The sequence below is a fragment of the Magallana gigas genome, chromosome 5 (genome assembly GCF_963853765.1).
Source record: "Magallana gigas chromosome 5, xbMagGiga1.1, whole genome shotgun sequence".
Lineage (NCBI taxonomy): Eukaryota > Metazoa > Mollusca > Bivalvia > Ostreida > Ostreidae > Magallana > Magallana gigas.
The window spans coordinates 9,618,073-9,636,977 of NC_088857.1; the positions used below are offsets into that span (position 1 = coordinate 9,618,073).

Sequence of the window (18,905 nt, forward strand, 5' to 3'; positions counted from 1 at the left end):
TTGACTAAATAAAAAAGATTACGCTTGTAAAAAAATTTCCTAACGTAACATTGGTTTGTGTCTAAATTCGCATCAATGCCCATGACATTTATTAAAGGAATAAGGAATCACTCTTCGGCCAAATCATACGGTCAACTCAGATTTCCAGACACATTGCACAAAACTTCGATGGAAAATTTTATTCAAATTCATGTCAAATCCTTTGTGTCTGAATATTGAACACGGCGCAAAAGTAGCATTTAGCATGCGTCTAAGTTAAGTTTCCATCTTTAAAAAAACCAAAAAAACCTAACACGTGTGATGCCATACGATGAGAAAATGCCCAAAGCGCATTTGTTTTGGTGTGTCTTCCCTGACAGGGTAGATAATAAGTATCAATTACCTTTTACTCTTTATAAGAAAAGAAATATACCTAAGAGAGAAGTATTTTTTTCTATAGGATACTGGAGTATTTAATTTATAGACCATGTAGGTTTTTCTAAAATTTCATTAAGGACTTTATTTTCCAAAATTCTAAAGAATATGGATGAAATATTTTATTAAATTAATTTTTTCCTTTTTTTTTTAAAAATCTTTTTGGTTTCTTGTTTCAATCCTAACAAATTCGAAAGAACTCCTCAAGAAAGTTATTCTTTATAATTATCATTGTTATAAATTAGGATACTTTTTATGAAATATTTCAATTGACAGGTCATATACGTCAATAACAATTATATTGGTGATAAATTTTTTTTAACATTCATATTATGATATCATATATTACATAATTGAGCTTTGACCGGAAACTGTGTCTGAGAAAGGTGCAAGACACCACACACCAGTATTATGGTTCACGCAGTGTTAGGGTTGAAATACATGTATTTGTCTTTTTGGGATTTGTCCTTAAACTGCTAAAATAATCAGTGTTATATAATTATAAAATGTAACAAATTTATCAGAGGTGATAAGTTTGAACGACCAAAGCTTTAATTTGTAAATCTCTCATGCTTATGTTAGCGATAATAAAATGATGCAGGAAAGAAAACACGACACATGCGAGCAAATGTATCGTTAGGAGCAATTAGCGCCTGATCTGGTATTAACGAACTCTTCATGTCAGCGGGTAAAAAAGATCAATTTGAAAAAAATAGATCGAAACATTCATAATGTGTGTTGGCTCGTCTTTTTCACATCAAATACGATGGCATCATTGGACATGAGAGGTTGTACCTGTGTTTTGTTTTACATCGTAATTACACTGTATACCCAATCTACAGCAGAATCAAGAATCTTACGAGGGTTCCAAGATGCCAAAATGAAAAACAGGGTATTTCTGTCTCCGCCTATTCACGTGTCCTCCAAACGGAGCAAAATACAGTGTGTAGACGCGTGTTCGATGGTCCAGGCTTGCATTTCTTTGTTGTATAACAGTGTCAACAAGTCCTGCTTCCTGTACGACCAAGACTTCACCGAGGACGATAATTGGGATTCGGAAGAAAACTGGGACTACTTCTATATCATACGAGGTAAATACGGGGCCTTTGTAACAAAAAAATGACGATTAAAAAATGGAGTACGACTACCTCTTGGAAGAAAGCATAAAGAACTCCAAAAAATATTTTTAATTTTGAAATATCATTCAGGTTAAACATTTTTGGAAGTTCCATTGTTAAGTTATTAGAACAAGTATAATGCAATTCGACTCCAATGGAAGAGTCACTGGTATGACTTAATTTTGAATGGTTTTCTTTCTTTCCACGTTCCAGTATTTCAAATAAACTTCAATAGTTTGTATATTTACCTTATTTTAAACACAAAGCGGTATCAACTTCGTACGGATTAAGTTTAAATATGTAAAAACGGTATGTTCAGATGTTTGTTTTCGTTGCTAATGTAAGAAATCATATCCCACAGAGGAAAGTATTAAAAGAAAAATGCATAGCATGCAACTAATGATGATTATGTCCTTTACTGGAGTTTTTTTTTTCTATCTAAATTTAAAAAATAAAAAAGAAAACCAAATATAATTCTTCATATTGTAAAGTTTGCAATGTGAAAAATGTCGTAAAAACGAGCGAAATTTCAATAATCGCAAAAATAACTAAATATACAATACAAATACCATCAATTTATTTAAAAAGATTTTCATTGGGTTATGTTTTTCTCAACTACAAATATTATCATTTATACTTTAGCAATTTATTGAAACTTTTTTATATCTATCATTTAACATGATATTAACAATAACATTAAAAATCAGTAAATTAAAATAATAAAATTACATGTATTTGAAATTTGTTCATTGTGGAAACATATTATGAGAAAACAGTTATTTTTTATACAGATAATTGATGAAATGTTCCGTTAGTTTAGGGATATCAATAAATCAGAATTTAAGATCTTTATGGACTGTCTCATTACACAACATATTTCAGAATAACTAAGTCTACTGCCAAAATTGAAAATATCTTTGTATATAGTAAGTGTGCAAGTTTCTAAATCAATTGAGGTATCTTGGCAACTTATTATCAACTTTTCATTAGGTACACGTATAGATTATTTTTGAAAATTTTGTTGTATACTCAAACCCGGTCCACGTGATCTATCTATTCATTTTTAATGAAGTCATAAAATAATCTAAAGCAGCCTGCACGCTGCAATATACGATGGTCATATTGGGTATTCAGTGTATGATTATTAGTAATCACTTGAATAAAAAGTACAGATAGTATTACTTGTTCATCGTTTTCTAGTGTATTATTTGAACTGTTCTGAAATATTTTGGAAAACCAATCAAATTCATGTTTTCTTTTATCAGATCGTACTTAAACTAAACATGTATTTACACTTAGTACATAATTAAGTATTCGTTAAATAAAATATCGGATGATTTTTTTTTAAATGGTTGACTGGGGTAGGTTTGAGATGAGATGTAAAGAATATATTTATGTGCATTTCTTTCCCTCATATTTAACATTTTCGTATTTTGATATTAGGAACATCGATTACCAGGAGCAACACGTAGTGTAGGGCTGTAGGCCTTCAATATTTCCTTATGAACAATAATTAATGTATTGCGTAAATAAAAGGGCAGCTCTCTCTCTCTCTCTCTCTCTCTCTCTCTCTCTCTCTCTCTCTCTGCATTCTAGAATTCTAGATTTTAAAAAAAAATACGTCAAAGAGCTCCAAAATGTGGGAGCCAAATTACCAATAAGCCGACCTATAAGTCACCTAGTTCACTATTGGAAGTTAATGAACCGTATTTCCCTAATCAAATACAAGCATCGGAAAAAAGTATCCAATTGCGATTCCTGAATCTTCCAGCAATGATGCAACTACAGGTTGTCAATACGGTCCAAAATAACGCGGAAATGAGAAACGCCATATTGGTAAGTCATGGTCAATACGATTGATAAAGGAATTGGTATTCCGGACCAGAGATGCTATACGGCAGCTCTTTTCATGGGATGCTCAATAAGATTTTTTTTTCTGGTTTTCTTTCAATTTGGATTGCATCCTTGGTCCACTTATTGGGACATCGATCACTCAATCAAAGGAAGATGCCAGCATTCGTGTCAAGGTTTTGTTCCTGTTGTTACGAAGTTGCTATCGGTTGTCATTCTCACGTTGTAGAAGCGTCACTTTTTGACAGTTTTTTAAAGGGTTTCAAGTGGAAAGTATTGTCGAGATAAAAATCAAATCTTGCATATTGGTGGCTGAATTCGTTCTGTCGTAATATCAGTGAACTTCCTATAATGATATACTGTGAAATCATGTTTCGCATGCAGGACTACAAATCTCGGTATCCACGGTTTCATTGAAACCTCTCTACCGCAAATTTCCCTAACCATAATACTGACATATAGTTTTATGCAAATTAATTGTAGTTTTTCGGAAATCTACAATGTAAAACTGTTGTTTACTACTTGAATGACCAAAAAAAGGCCAATAAACTAAACTATTGTTTTGTAGGGGAAACCAGTCAGATGCTATGATTATTATAATAGCAAAATTATATTATTCCTATAATGTACAGAAATTTGGTTTGCTAAATATTTAAAAGTACAAATGAAATTCAACACATTGTGTTTCTACATATATGAACAAAAAAGTCGCTTGGCCATTCCAAAAAGCTTCATATTTTGAAATATTTTTTCAGTATATGCAGTGTATATAATTTCGTGTTATTCATGCAAAATGATCTCGTTTATTTTCGCATTATATGAAATATCAAACCGATTTTCTTTTAGTTCCAGATTGGTCTATCATAAAAGCTGAATGCAACAAGCAAGACCGCTTTCAGTATATTCAATCCCTGGATATCTGCTTCAAACTTTTTCACCGAAAAGAAAAATACCATGAAGCACTGGACGACTGCAAAAATTCCAAAGGGGGCAACCTGATGAAAATAGACAGAAAACTGAAACAAAAGGAAGTTGAAAACTATCTTGGTAAATTTGTTTTATTTATATGAGGGAAATATTCAAGAGCCATCGGGTTTTCAATTATGGGGGGGGGGGTAATGTTGTATTATAAGCACTTAAACAAATCTTAATGATTGAAAATATAAGATCCAATTATCTAATTCATTGTTTGAATATATAGTTGCTACTAGAAGCCGACGTGTGTTGTAAATTCATTAACCTTTACTCTTAGTATAAAAATAGTTTTCAAAGAACAATTAAGCAGTCAATGTTCTTATTGCACCAGCGCCTACTTCTTTTAATTCCTTTCCTGTAAAATGAATTTAACAGCCTACAGTTGCTGATACACGTACATTTAACTTCATTGCATCATTCACAGACTCTGTTTCAGGCAGCTTATCATCCGACGAACAAATCCGCATCGCTGGCTATCACTCACAATACAACACGTGGGTGTTTGACGATAACGAGGCTATGACCTATTTTAACTGGAATACAGGAGGTGACCAGCCGGACGGACAGACAGGCATTGCCCTGTCTGTGGGTGCTGGCTACAAGTGGCACGATGTTTCTGATGACAGGGACCTCAGATTCATCTGTGAAATCAGGGCATAGGTGGAAAACAATGATTTGTTATGAACTCGTCTATAACGACTGCTATACATAATGTAAATGGTGAACAGTATATACATTTGTATAATAGACATTGTAAAAAGAGTTGATTGATTTTATTGAAGTGTGTATTAATTTATTGGTTCATATAATAAAAGTCAAACTTTTTTTTAATTTGAATTAAAGATTGAAAAATAAATCTGTTGTATTTAAAATGGCCGCCAGTTTGATTATTTGAAGAATTTGCGTAGAATTTACAATTTACGTAGGTAATCTTTTCCAAGTTCCTTCTTCTTACTGATAGAAGATGGCCGCAACGTCTACATCCATGTAAGACTAATCGGACAGATAAGCGTACAGTTCAGTGTATAATTCGAGGATTAATTTTAATATAATTTGAAGCTTTTTAATGAAATACGAAACCGCGAATATAAAAGCTTTGATTAATCGCAGTGTCATGATTTCGTGTATAATGATCACTGTTAATATAGGAAAAATCAACCTTGCATTACTCTTCTGAAAGATAGATCTACTTTTTAAAAAAAATGTTAATAATTTGACAAATTACAATGCAAAAATGCAAGAGTGCGCTAATGATGGACTCCTCGGAATGTTTACTGTAGATTCCTAATTAAATGCGAGGAATTAATATCCGCGTAAAATCGCGAAGAGCACGCTTCTTTGATTTTAAAAACTCGCCATTATTTTCTGAGAGTTGAGAATTATAAGAAATAAGAAATAAAGAGCAAAGTCCGCGTTCGCGATTTTATATTTTCGCGATTTGATGCTAAACAGCGGGATCGCGGAAAAAAGTACTCACTTAAAATACAAAGAATTTACAGTATGCGATGATAGAGACGGTATGCTCCACGATTTTATAAAGTATCGTAACCAGATCAGAATATCACCTCTTGAAAGTTTTATTTTCGATTGGGATTCTTCATTCATATCAGTTTCATTAATTTTCTCGCGAATTACAATAAAATCAATAACATTTACAAATATCATATTCAGATCTTGTTCTGTCTGTTTAAACAGAATTAACATATCTTCAAATTAGCCACAAAATAAATATTAGTTGCCCTTTGGATAAATAAGCGCAATTCATATTGACCAAATTTATTCCTTTTTGGTCATATTAAGCCATTTGTCTCTCCTCCTGACTCCAGGAAGCACTGTCATTTATCACTGGGAGAAGATGAATAGTTTCGGGTGCGTCCTGTTTTTATTGCACTGCCATGGAATAACGGGCGGTATCGCCACGTTTATGTTTAAGAAGAAACCCGTGAAAGTGAACGATATTTTGGACATTCAGTCCTATTTCCCCGCGAGCAGGAGTCGGAGTCCCGTGGAGTGCAGTAGGTCCTGTTCCAAGGTTGACGGCTGCATCTCGCTGATTTTTGATCAAAAGTCCCAGGAGTGTAGAATCTTCAAATCCGACATAGCCGAGAAAAAGCGCGGGGATCGAAAACAAGATGTTGACAAGGAAACTCAGTGGGTGTATTATCATATTATAAAAGGTATGCTCCACATCATAAAAAGTCAAATTTTTTAGACTTTCAACTTAAATGTTGTAAATTTTTTCTTGCTAAATTGATCATGTAAAATTAAAACTAGTATGAAAACGGTAGGGTGAGAATGTTTCGGATTTAAATGAATTTAACTGCATGTACTTGGGGTCAGAAAGAGGTCATCAAAATTCATTTTAAGGAGGGGGGTGGTCACAAATAAATGAATCCTTCTAATGAAAATTAAGCTCTGACTTGTAAAATCAACATCAAAGCAAGCTACATGTAGTACGTAAAGTCTTCACATTTAGTCGGGCGCAACATTTTTAATTCCTATTTAAATATATTCTCCCTAAATCTCGTTTGTTCGAATCTAAAACAATTAATTGCTCAATGAATAACAGGGACAAGTATTACTTAGGAGCGCATCTCGCTAGCGCTGCTTTTATTATGTACGCAACAAATAACACAACATTATTATTAGCCCAATTATTTGCTTCTTCATTTGATAGACCCAATGCATTATCAGTTCAATCATTCTCTTCACTTACTAATTATACACATAGATCACGTGACTCAAATATAATCGAACACTTAAATCATTCCGGCACATAGTTCTAAACTAACTGATTGAACGTGATCCAGTGATTATAATGCTTTTTTACATACGTCCACAGAATGTGGCCCTTCTGAAACTTTCTGTCCAGAGGGCTACAAATTTTACCCCGAACTCTGCTTCTGTCTGAAATACTTCTCCACAAAACGGAAACCGGACGAAACCGACCTGAATTGTCGGGCCAACGGCGCCATGCACTCCAAAAATGTGAACGGAAAGACAGCGGTCGTCCGCATTGATAGCCAGGCGAAACAAAAGAGAGTAGAGGATTATCTACAATTAGGTACGTGGACACGGAAACACTCTTCAATCAAATTCATTATACAAGGGTCTGAGAAGGTTAACATGATATAGTCTTACATATTTTTTTTTCGATTTACTCGCAATTTTCTTTTTATTCGACGAATAATGGGTAATCGATCTAATTGAATTTTGTTTTGTTTTTAAATCTAGGAAACCTTAATATAACCGACGAATTCGTAGTGATACAGGGTCGTCGCGATCATCGCGATCATGACATCTGGGTTTATAGTGACGACACACCCCTCAAGTACACCCACTGGGCCGACGGCGAGGGGACCAGTCAAGAGAGCCACTACATCACCCTGTCAGTCACCAACTACTCCTGGTATAGCAAGGACAACGAGTCGGAGTACCCCTATCTGTGCGAAATATTCCCCCCGGAGTACCTCATCGTCCGGTAATTGTGATGTCATCGTTGTCATTTTCGCGAGGATTTATTTTAACGCACTCAGTGGGTCTGAATTTATTAACGACTTCATTTTCCACTAAAATGCTTCAGAATTAAACGATGTGGGATCAAGAGGTTTTTTTCCAATGAGGCCACAAAATGACTTTTCAGTACTAGTATTTTGACTCCCAACGAAGAAAATGTTTCGTGAAAGACATTTTTCGTCCCAAGAATATTGTCTTTTTCAATTCACATCGAACAATGCAATATATACACGATAAAATATATAAAAATTAACACCTCTACTAAACTCTTTATGCCAATTTCTATTTGAATACTAAGTAAAAAGTTAAATTGAACTTCATCAAACGCGTTACACAGTGAACTCATACGTCGCCATAACCGGCAAAGACGGTGGTGTCTGAAGTAGAATGCAGTTACCTAGATTCAACAGAAGTACTGCTGTCCTCGAACCAAGAAACAACAAGAATCCATGGGGCGTAGCCGATTTATGTTTATGTCTGTATCAAGACACTAGTAATACAATGGCACAACATATTGTAAGGTTGTCTCGTTAATCGACCTGTTTGTAAAACTACATTTATTGCTTTGTTATGGACTAGGATAGATGCATTGCTTTGTCTAATCATGATAATTGTAATTTTATCATAAGGTGAATTCAATAAATACATTTAAAAATCAGAAATGAATTACAAATTGATAATTTAACATTTAGCGTCCATTGGTCTTAGAAAGCAGATATAATTATTTGTGATAGTTTATTTTCTGTGTTTTTATTTAGATCCAAGTTTTGAAATCATGTCTATACACACTTTATTATAAACATTTCATAAATCGTAAACATTTTTATGACTTTTGTCTTCATTCTTGCTTGCATATCACAAGCTAAATATCATATTAAAGAATTCAATACGTTACAATCAAGAACATATTTACAACAAACTGTTATAATACATACTTTTATTTCATGTAAATAATAAATCAATATGATAAATCATGAAATACATAATATAATATCATATTACACGTAATTATTACAAAACAGCCCTTAATTAGGAAGATTGTCGCATAATGGCACGTGACATCTAATCATCAAGTTCTGAATACCAGTGACGGTTGCATTCAAAACCGTCATTCAAGTCCCGTTGATTAGGAACCCCACGGAGTCACGTGATTACGGTTTACAGTAGTACTCACACACCAATCGACTGAGCCCTGTTCCTCTGACAGTCATAAATAGCAGTCCTGCCCCTGTACTGTCATTGTTTTGTCAGGGAGTTGTTTATCTAAGCAAAAACTGACAATAAACTTAATTTGATTCTACAAACAGTGTCTGATTATTGAATAACGACAATTTTGAGAGATTGTTATTCCTTGGCATTGTGTTGTTCGTCCAATAAAGGAGTGTAGAAAAGGATCTCGTCGAAAGATCAGGACATTCTTTCAAAAGTGCCAAAAAAAAATAAAAGTAAAAGCGACAAAACTATCTAAAGTTACTTTCACTTAAAGGGGCATGGTCACGATTTTGGTCAAATTTATTTTTCCGTTTTTATTACTTGCAATGCTTTAGGAATGCATTTCTAATAATCAAATGTAATTTGGGTGCCAGTCGTTGAGTTTTAAGCAAGATACGGGGCTTACAATTCTTCGTCAGGTAAACAAGGCTCATGCCCTGTTTTTGTTTACATAGGTTCAATATACCAGTACAAAATCTTTTTAAAGCTGGTTTGTCTATCTTATTATTCATTTTAAGCGTAAATAAACAGTTCGTAACGATTAACACATTCATTTTAGGTCTATTACTGGAATTTTCACTTTAACATTCAAAATGTACACAAACGCTTTGTTTACATAGCGAAAAATGGTAAGCTCTGTAACTCGCTTACGACTCATCAAATGACACTCAAACTGTGGCCACCTGTTAAAAATGCCTTACTTAAGCATTGTTATCATTAAAATCGAAAAGATAATTTTTGACCAAAATCGTGACCATGCCCCTTTAAGTTACAGCTTTTATGGCTAAGTGGTTTTTGAGAAGAAGGTTTTTAGAAACACACATGTAATGACTTTCTCATTAATAGATTTTCTCAGAATTTCAACATTTCCTTAATCAGCTACTTAATGCTTTTATACAACACATGATGTTCGGAACAGGCTAATTTGGTGTGGATCTACGAGGATCACGTGACCCTCAGATCTGTTGACCAAGATGGCGGTTTCCCGTCGTAACACTGTTCTACAAATGTTCTTGATTCAACAGAATTTGAAGTGTCTTCTGTCGCAGCAGGCGGGCTAGTTTCTATGAAATGGAAATAAAAAAAAATAAATCAACATGGTATTTTGTTATTTGTTAGTTATGTTATCTACAGTAATAATATTTTGTTGAAAGTTTTCTTTACAGTTCTATTTTGTTTTAACATCATGTCTAAAAGATTTTGAGAATTCAATTTAGTTCGTCTTCATACATTTATAGCGACTTCCTACATATATAGCGGATCCGTTATAAAACAATAGTTTATAAGCAAGTATTAAAACTTAATGTCACATTTCATTTCAATCAATAGAAGATCAATTATAAAAGTTTAAGTTTGCTTAAAAAGTAGCAAATCTTTTTAGTTATCTTCAATAAAATTTTGTTATTGAAAATAAATGTAAATGTCATAGGATAGACATTATATGTCAAATTTTCGCCAACAAATTAATGTTTTTTAAACTTTTGCCTAAATATATATTAAATTTGCTATAGCCATAAATTCGGTATATCCGTATTCGTTATATTCGAGTTCTGCTGTTAGTATACTAAACTCACCAGCAGTAGCCTGTGATAGACTGCCTAAGTCCAGGTCCTCGCTGTACGGGGTCTGTAGGATCTCTAACACTCGGCGGACCTCCGAGAAGTCACCCTTCTCTGCTGCATCAATAGCATTCTGTGCGATGTAGTTTCTTAAGATGAATCTTCGAAAAAAACAAACGGTTTTAAATTCTTCTCTTTTTTTCCAAAAAGGATGGTACATGTAACTTGCACCTTGTCATATTAATAGATACTTAATAACAACTAATTTTGTATATACAAAAAAGTATTAATTTATTGTCCTCTTAAAATGCAGAGATTACTTACTTATAGAGGCATTAAATATCTTCCTTGGTTGACTTGTTTCAAAATTAGTATATGCTGATTAAAACTTAAGCTTTAAGATTGGTTTTAATCAATTTTCTCTGGAGGATTTGTAAAGCTATATCATTAAAATGGAGTAAGGTTTCCAAATAAATGTAATATTTTGACCTGAACCTTCTCTTGGGCTATGGGTTCAATGGTTGACAATCACATAATGAAGCTCATCATAAAATGTTTGAGGTTTTCTTCCAAGTCAAAAAGGACCATATAATAGTTTACATGTACACACATGTATATATACTGCAGTAAATGGAAAAAGTCATCACACAGAATACTGGGTCTCATTCCATACCATCTATCACAGACAATCAAGCTGTAAAGGATTTTTAATGGAGGCATCTATTGGTATTTTTTGAGATCAGGACTTTATAGGATAATCATGCAATTTTAAGATTACATTTGCCTTCAGAGATTAGCTTAACTATAATTTATGCTCTGCAGATCTTATTGAGGAAAGTTGATCCATAGCATCATACAAAAATGGAATGCTTTGAAGTTTAATTGACTAATATCTGCCCCCATAAAAATCCATGTCAATGCATCAAAGCTTTAATCCTGACTCTATCAGTGAGTTTAAATCAAGGGAGGAGGATTGTCCTGTGATACAATATACCCATCCTTCATCTTCTTAACATAATACTGAATAACCCTATCACAAGGGGCCCAGGGGCCACATCGCTCACCTGAGTATCATTAGCAATAACTTTATGCAGCCAAATCTAACACTATTGACCAGAAATAGTAATGATAGTGCCATTTTTTACTGATAATTTCTGATATTAAGTGATGTTGTACTGTCAATACTGAGAATTGCTAATATTTACTGATAGTTATACTGTTGGTACTGATAATTACTGATATCTAATTGTTGACATAACCATGTGCTTCTCTGAATTTTCTAAGAAATGTAAACAATGCAGTAAAATCCAGAGATATTTAATGGAGTGATTTTACTTTTCAACCTATAGGACAATTAGCTTCCTTTTACTGGTGGCTAATTTTAAAATGCACCATGTGCGTTGAATGCATGTACAGTATCGATCAGACCCAACCTTACACACACCAAAGTAAACCCAAACTAAACCCTGGGTTTACTTGGGGTTTACTCCAGGTTTACTTTTTGAAAATGTGTGACCAGTTGGGGTTTACCTTGGATCCACTCAAGGTTTGCTTTGGATTTACTAGCTGTCTGCTCTTTAAATATTGAAATGTAATGCAGACCCTTCTTTTACCTAATTATCTTACTGCCTGTAGACCCACCCCTTTTACATTCCAAATACACATGTAGCTTCTGCCTCAGGGGCCTACTGCTGATCGGGGTTTACTCTATGAATTTACTTTGGGCTTATTCTGAGTTTACTTAGGGTTAACTCTGGGTCTGCTTTAGTACACCAGGGTAAACCCCGAAAGAAAACCCAGGGTTTAGTATGGGTTTACTTTCTATTAGGTTGGGTCTGATCAATACTGTATTTTCCATTAATGATATCTGTTATTAACATGGTAAAAAAATTACTACATGTTTTAATATCTACTTACAACAAGTGTACCGTGAGTGGTAAATAAAAAGTGCAAGGCATTTGGCTTTGCTTCTTCCACTTTCTGATTCATTGTTTGTTTGATTATGCACATTATTTGTTTAAGACAATGACACAAACGACAACATAAAAGCTTTCTTCAGGCTCTGGCTCAGGTGAGCTAAAAACTAGTAACATGTTTACATGCAGCAAACAAACATCTCTTCCATTATTTTCAACAGTGAACTTATAATACTAGTACACTGTACTTATTAGAATATTTTTAATTGACAATATGTAAGGTCTGGAATGAAGCTTATTTTAATAGCTGGTTGTGATATCATAGTAAAATACATGAGTTGTTATACCAGATACGAAAACAGTCCTACAGCTTACAATCATTTTGGCTTTCTTGAGTAATATAAGTGCATACTGTTTTTGGTTTATAACAAAAAAATCTCTGAATCTCTTTTGAACCATGAGGAGAGAATTAAAAATTTTAATAGTTTATTCAACTAAATATATACAATGACTGTTATTCTAATAAACAAAGCATAATTTAGTTGGGTTCTACCTGGGGTTGGTCATGTTCATGACCTCTTTCCTCCTCTGATTGGCTGCCGTTAGGTCAGTCACTTTGTCCGCCTCCTTCTTCAATCTCTCCACATAAGTGTTTAACCACGCTGTCCACATTGCCTGGTTTTCTTTCTTTTTGTCCTCATCTGTAACATTCTGTGAATGAAATTCAAAGACATAATCAACTTTAAGAAATTTTAGTGCAGGTATGTAGATAACAGTATATGTATATAACATGCTCTTGTACAGTGACGATTTGCTCTAAACATTTAGAAATGATCAAGCACTCTTCACTAAAATAAGGAATCTACAGTACCTCAAGCTCCTTTGATTTTTCTAGACGTTCAATTTCCTGTGAAAATGCAGCAAACCCTCTTCCCAAAGCAGGGGCTAGTTGCGGGTTAGATTCCATCAGCATCATGATCATCTGAAACTGCCTGAAAGTAAATAGCAACTTCACAGAATAATAAATTTTGAAATTTCTAAACATAATCATAAATCAGAAAAAGAGAGAGAATCAACTTTTAGAAATGTTAGTGCAGGTATGTATATAACATGGTAAATTTTCCTTAAAAATTATGAATTTTGAAATTTCTAAATCTAATTTTCCATTCAGTTCAAAGTATATATGGGTACACTATAGTGAAGCTAAAGTGGAAAGGTATGGCAAAAATATTGGTCAATAAACAGAATTGGTAAGTATACAGAAATACACAGATAATCTCTAAATTATAGGCATTGAATAGAAAATTTAACCCTCTAAAAAGAAGATGAATACATATTCTTCAAAAAACGTATAAAAAAAAGATGTATTGGAAGTGCAATGATACAAAATATCAAATTCAAATCATAACAGCAAATTTTTGGCCAGCTATGCAACTTACTCAATCATCAAAATTTTGGAGGAAAAAAACTGACTTGCAAATTACTCCATATATTTATCCAAAGAAATTTTGCATTATTTCATATGTTTTGCCACGGCAACACTGTATCCTACCTTGGGTTCATGCGGGGCCTGTACTCCTTTTTCAGTTCCTCCACAGTGGAACACTGGGATAGAAGGTACTCTGTCACTTCCTGAAGGCGCTCTTCAAAGTCTGGAGATCCAGGCAAAGGGAGGCGACTCAGACAACGGAAGCAGTTGGTGAAATCTGCACCCGTCTTATGCAAAGTATCCAGAAATGATCCCACCAAGTCACTTAAAAAGCAAAACAGATACTAAAATTTATGATAAATGTATAAGAAAATAATTGTTTTCTGTACATGTATTACCATCCATAACAGCATTACAACAGATTTTAAAAACATATTTACCCATCTTGTTCTTCTATTGTGTTGATCAAACCAAACTGCAAAAAAGCAAGGCTGCATTACAAAAACATGCTTGTAGATCAACAATCAGAGTACAAAGACACTGATTAAATGACTCCATGAGGACTTTTACATTCTCTGATACTCTAATGTCCTCTAATTCAAATATCCTTGTAAGACTAAAATATCATCTACTGTACATATACACACTACAAGACTTCCTGCATGAACACAATACTCTGTGCAGCGTTTTACATTTTTTTTTACGACTGACATGACCGTTTATAATCCTCAATTTCATGAAATTATTTTCAACGCCCAAATTCTTAAGTTCCAACCTCTCACCTTTTTCCTCATTTTCTTCGTGTAGTAATCACTGTATTCTTCATCAAAAATCTTGGTCTCTGGGACAGTTTTTGCCAGAGGGACTACCCCTTGAATGGCCTCTGCAAACTTCTTGATGTTCCACTTACAGATCTGGGGCTGTTTTATGTAGGTGTACCGCCCACCATCATCTAGGTAACAGAATTAATCTTAATTATGATATAAGTCAAGTTCTAATGAAAGGTTTCTGAACACTTTGCATATTTGACAAGTAAAATATGACTACAAAATATATAAAGCAATTGAAAGTTAAACTTTCTAGAAAAGTTGCATATCAATTACTTACTAATCTAATTAACCAATTAAACATTAATCAACTGAACAGATATTACATCTTGAATCATTCATGTGTTGTATCTTGCTGTCTCCTATAACATACTTGTACATGGTAAGACATTGATACTGACCTGATGCATTGCATATAAAATCTGGATCGTATTTGTCCATAAATCCAAACGGTCCATAGTCAATGGTCACTCCTACAATACTCATGTTGTCTGTGTTCAGGACTCTGCAGAAAATCAGAAAACATGCTAGCATTCGTTCTGTTACAAGCATCCAGCAGAATATTACAGTATTTATTTGATAAAATATGTTTGATCTCCAGTTTTAGAAATCTGTTTTATAATAGATGTAATTAACTTGTAATAAACTTATTTGCTTAAAATAAGTTATTGGAGATTCCTTTTTTAAATTAATATCCATGTAAAATCACGAGAAGCACATCTTGCAAATTTTAAAATCTCGCTTTTATTTTTTTGACAGATGTAAACTACTGGGGTACACGGGACTTACCCGTGACACCACCCCACACTCTGCCAGTCTGTGCCATGTATACGGTACCTGAACTTACCCGTGACACCACCCCACACTCTGCCAGTCTGTGATATATATACGGTGCCTTGACTTACCCATGACACCACCCCACACTCTGCCAGTCTGTGACATGAATACGGTCCCTGGACTTACCCATGACACCACCCCACACTCTATCAGTCTGTGATCTGTATACGGTCCCTGGACTTACACGTGACACCACCCCAAACTCTGCCAGTCTGTGATATGTACACAGTCCCTGGACTTACACGTGACACCACCCCATACTCTGCCAGTCTGTGATCTGTATACGGTACCTGGACTTACCCGTGACACCACCCCACACTCTGCCAGTCCGTAGCCTGTACACAGTCCCTGGACTTACCCGTGACACCACCCCACACTCTATCAGTCTCACTCTGTGACCTGTATACGGTCCCTGGACTTACCCGGGACACCACCCCACACTCTGCCAGTCTGTGACCTGTATACGGTCCCTGGACTTACCCGTGACACCACCCCACACTCTGCCAGTCTGTGATCTGTATACGGTTCCTGGACTTACCCGTGACACCACCCCACACTCTGCCAGTCCGTAGCCTGTACACAGTCCCTGGACTTACCCGTGACACCACCCCACACTCTGCCAGTCTGTGATCTGTATACGGTACCTGGACTTACCCGTGACACCACCCCACACTCTGCCAGTCCGTAGCCTGTACCCAGTCCCTGGACTTACCCGTGACACCACCCCATACTCTATCAGTCTCACTCTGTGACCTGTATACGGTCCCTGGACTTACCCGTGACACCACCCCACACTCTGCCAGTCTGTGATATATATACAGTGCCTTGACTTACCTGTGACACCACCCCACACTCTGCCAGTCTGTGACATGAATACGGTCCCTGGACTTACCCATGACACCACCCCACGCTCTATCAGTCTGTGATCTGTATACGGTCCCTGGACTTACACGTGACACCACCCCAAACTCTGCCAGTCTGTGATATGTACACAGTCCCTGGACTTACACGTGACACCACCCCACACTCTGCCAGTCTGTGATATGTACACAGTCCCTGGACTTACACGTGACACCACCCCACACTCTGCCAGTCTGTGATCTGTATATGGTACCTGGACTTACCCGTGACACCACCCCACACTCTGCCAGTCCGTAGCCTGTACACAGTCCCTGGACTTACCCGTGACACCACCCCACACTCTATCAGTCTCACTCTGTGACCTGTATACGGTCCCTGGACTTACCCGTGACACCACCCCACACTCTGCCAGTCTGTGACCTGTATACGGTCCCTGGACTTGCCCTTGACACCACCCCACACTCTGCCAGTCTGTGATCTGTATACGGTTCCTGGACTTACCCGTGACACCACCCCACACTCTGCCAGTCCGTAGCCTGTACACAGTCCCTGGACTTACCCGTGACACCACCCCACACTCTGCCAGTCTGCGACTAGTCGTGCTGTCCTTCTGGTGAGTTCTTTGAAGAATTCCACATAGGCTGTCTCCTTGTCTGCACTGTGAGCTTGCCAAATCTAGCAAAAGGGACAAAGGATGCAATTATTGAATTAGATATGATACATACTTGATAAAAAAATCATCTGATGCTCATATATTTATTTTAATACTTATTGTATGGGAATAGCATTGCCTTGCATACATCCAACTATACAAGTACATTGATTGAAAGAAATACCCCCCAATACAATTATATTACTATCAAAAACTAAAGTTAAAATACAGATTATTCCCCTGTTACGGATATCTACCTCTGGATAAAATGTCTGTACAGTGTAGTCCAGCATCTGCTTTAGGATATCATTTCTCCCTACACTTGGCCCTGTCCTCCCAGTCTCGGAATCTGTGGCTTTGAAAATCTCAAATGACCCAAATCTAACAAAACAGCCAATCCATTTACTGGATGCATGTATTTTCAAAAATACACAAATTTCCTATTCAGTTATGTTTTATTTCAATAATGAAATTAAAATATTAGCACACAAAATTGACATGCATCAATATTGGCACACACAAGATCCTGCCATAAGCAAATACAGAGTGTGTGTGATTGGAGAATCACCCCCCCCCCCCCTTACCTGAGGAATGTGGGAGCTATCCTGAGAACTATGGAACACCTCTCTTGTATTGGGTGCCCATCATAGAAGATGTCCCTGACCACTCGACTGTCCGATGTGACACAGCTTCCTGCTCTCGTTGTTGGGATTCCCAGGTGATGAATGGCCTGAAATCATTAAATTCAATATTTACCTGTACAACCAATGATGGAGACAATTTTATAAATTTCAAAATATACTTGCGCTTTTAAAAAGCATTGCATCTAATAACAAAAAAGCTTATATTGAAGAAAAACTGGTACATGTATTGAAAACAACTGTCATTATAAAAGATACTTACTTCACTGCATAAGAATTCTCTAATGGTACTCCTGAGAACTTTTCGACCATCAGCTGACCGCGAAAAAGGAGTCAGTCCAGAACCCTTCAACTGAATTTCCCATCGTGTTCCAGACTTATTTACAATTTCACCAAGATACCTGTCATAAGCAAAGCATAAGGAATAGAGAATGCTTTTTTAACCAAATTAAATCTTCTGAATACTTATGCAAAGGCTGGTTGTTTATTTATTGAAATACTTTATGCTTCTTAGATAAAATGCTTCAACTGTTCAATGATGCCTGGACTTTTAAGTACATAAAAATTCTGGTATGTACTACTCACATGGCAGCACCATCTCCTAGCTGTCCTGAGAAATATCCAAACTGGTGGCCACAGTAGCAATGAGCTGTTGTCTCACTCCCAGGCAGGAGTTTGTTGCCGCTGAAAAATTCCGCGAAATCTGCCCTCTCCACCTGTTTAGGGTCAATGTCAATGAGTGACAGGGCAGGCAGAGAGGCAGCAACCAGCTGAGGATTAGACACAGGGGTAGGTTTTACTTTGGAGAAGCATGCTCCTGAAACTTGACGAATATAATTTTCTTCCTCCGAGTCAATGGGAAGGGAACGAAGAACCAAATTGTCAAAATTCAGGGACTCTAAAGATCCCGAAGACATTATTCCGTGAAGATGTAGTTTTCGTAAGAAAACGGTTCCTATGGACAATAAAGAAATCCTGCTGGTGTTTACATGATGGCGAATACGTGTCCTAAATATTTTTATCATGTCATACTGTTTCGTAAAATGTAAATAAAATCGGACTCGGTGTTCACTGCTCGTGGTACGTTAAATCCGATC

At 35.9% G+C, this 18,905-nt stretch overlaps 3 protein-coding genes across 5 annotated transcripts; 2 read left to right on the forward strand and 1 right to left on the reverse strand.

Moving 5' to 3' along the window:
• The first annotated feature begins 1,107 nt into the window (after positions 1-1,107).
• On the forward strand, positions 1,108-5,177 carry LOC117692614 (uncharacterized). Of its 3 annotated transcripts, none has more exons than XM_034481126.2 (3): positions 1,108-1,505; positions 4,230-4,430; positions 4,795-5,177. In XM_034481126.2, exons 1-3 carry the CDS (start codon positions 1,181-1,183, stop codon positions 5,016-5,018), a joined length of 750 nt encoding a protein of 249 aa, XP_034337017.2. In that variant the 5' UTR covers positions 1,108-1,180; the 3' UTR covers positions 5,019-5,177. The 3 variants fall into 3 exon arrangements, 2 of the variants coding, with proteins under 2 accessions (XP_034337017.2, XP_034337012.2); XM_034481121.2 differs by having other exon boundaries at positions 1,109-1,505; positions 4,783-5,177; XR_004603931.2 differs by lacking the exon at positions 1,108-1,505 and adding an exon at positions 3,292-3,368 and having other exon boundaries at positions 4,783-5,177.
• A 905-nt stretch (positions 5,178-6,082) lies between these two features.
• LOC117692616 (uncharacterized) lies at positions 6,083-8,613 on the forward strand. Its single transcript, XM_034481130.2, has 3 exons — positions 6,083-6,535; positions 7,201-7,422; positions 7,593-8,613. The coding sequence occupies exons 1-3, from the start codon at positions 6,214-6,216 to the stop codon at positions 7,841-7,843; spliced, it is 795 nt and encodes a 264-aa protein (XP_034337021.2). The 5' UTR covers positions 6,083-6,213; the 3' UTR covers positions 7,844-8,613.
• A 181-nt stretch (positions 8,614-8,794) lies between these two features.
• Positions 8,795-18,884, reverse strand: LOC105342456 (protein adenylyltransferase SelO, mitochondrial). The gene is made up of 13 exons (XM_034481033.2): positions 18,394-18,884; positions 18,071-18,209; positions 17,752-17,897; positions 17,425-17,548; positions 17,075-17,190; positions 15,219-15,322; positions 14,773-14,942; positions 14,431-14,465; positions 14,114-14,314; positions 13,433-13,553; positions 13,115-13,272; positions 10,661-10,806; positions 8,795-10,150 (listed from the first exon to the last, which is right to left on the reverse strand). Exons 1-13 carry the CDS (start codon positions 18,831-18,833, stop codon positions 10,032-10,034), a joined length of 2,019 nt encoding a protein of 672 aa, XP_034336924.2. The 5' UTR covers positions 18,834-18,884; the 3' UTR covers positions 8,795-10,031.
• Positions 18,885-18,905: the final 21 nt, after the last annotated feature.

Excerpts from the sequence above, each read along its gene's own strand:
- LOC105342456 (XM_034481033.2), bottom strand. The coding sequence starts at position 18,833 with ATGATAAAAATATTTAGGACACGTATTCGCCATCATGTAAACACCAGC. Across the intron at positions 18,210-18,393 it reads CTAGGAGATGGTGCTGCCAT|GTATCTTGGTGAAATTGTAA; the intron begins GTGAGTAGTACA and ends TGCTTATGACAG. Across the intron at positions 14,315-14,430 it reads ACAATAGAAGAACAAGATGG|TGACTTGGTGGGATCATTTC; the intron begins GTAAATATGTTT and ends TTGCTTTTTAAG.
- LOC117692616 (XM_034481130.2), top strand. The coding sequence starts at position 6,214 with ATGAATAGTTTCGGGTGCGTCCTGTTTTTATTGCACTGCCATGGAATA. Across the intron at positions 6,536-7,200 it reads GTATTATCATATTATAAAAG|AATGTGGCCCTTCTGAAACT; the intron begins GTATGCTCCACA and ends ATACGTCCACAG. Across the intron at positions 7,423-7,592 it reads AGAGGATTATCTACAATTAG|GAAACCTTAATATAACCGAC; the intron begins GTACGTGGACAC and ends TTTTAAATCTAG.
- LOC117692614 (XM_034481121.2), top strand. The coding sequence starts at position 1,181 with ATGGCATCATTGGACATGAGAGGTTGTACCTGTGTTTTGTTTTACATC. Across the intron at positions 1,506-4,229 it reads CTACTTCTATATCATACGAG|TTCCAGATTGGTCTATCATA; the intron begins GTAAATACGGGG and ends ATTTTCTTTTAG. Across the intron at positions 4,431-4,782 it reads GGAAGTTGAAAACTATCTTG|ACTCTGTTTCAGGCAGCTTA; the intron begins GTAAATTTGTTT and ends CATCATTCACAG.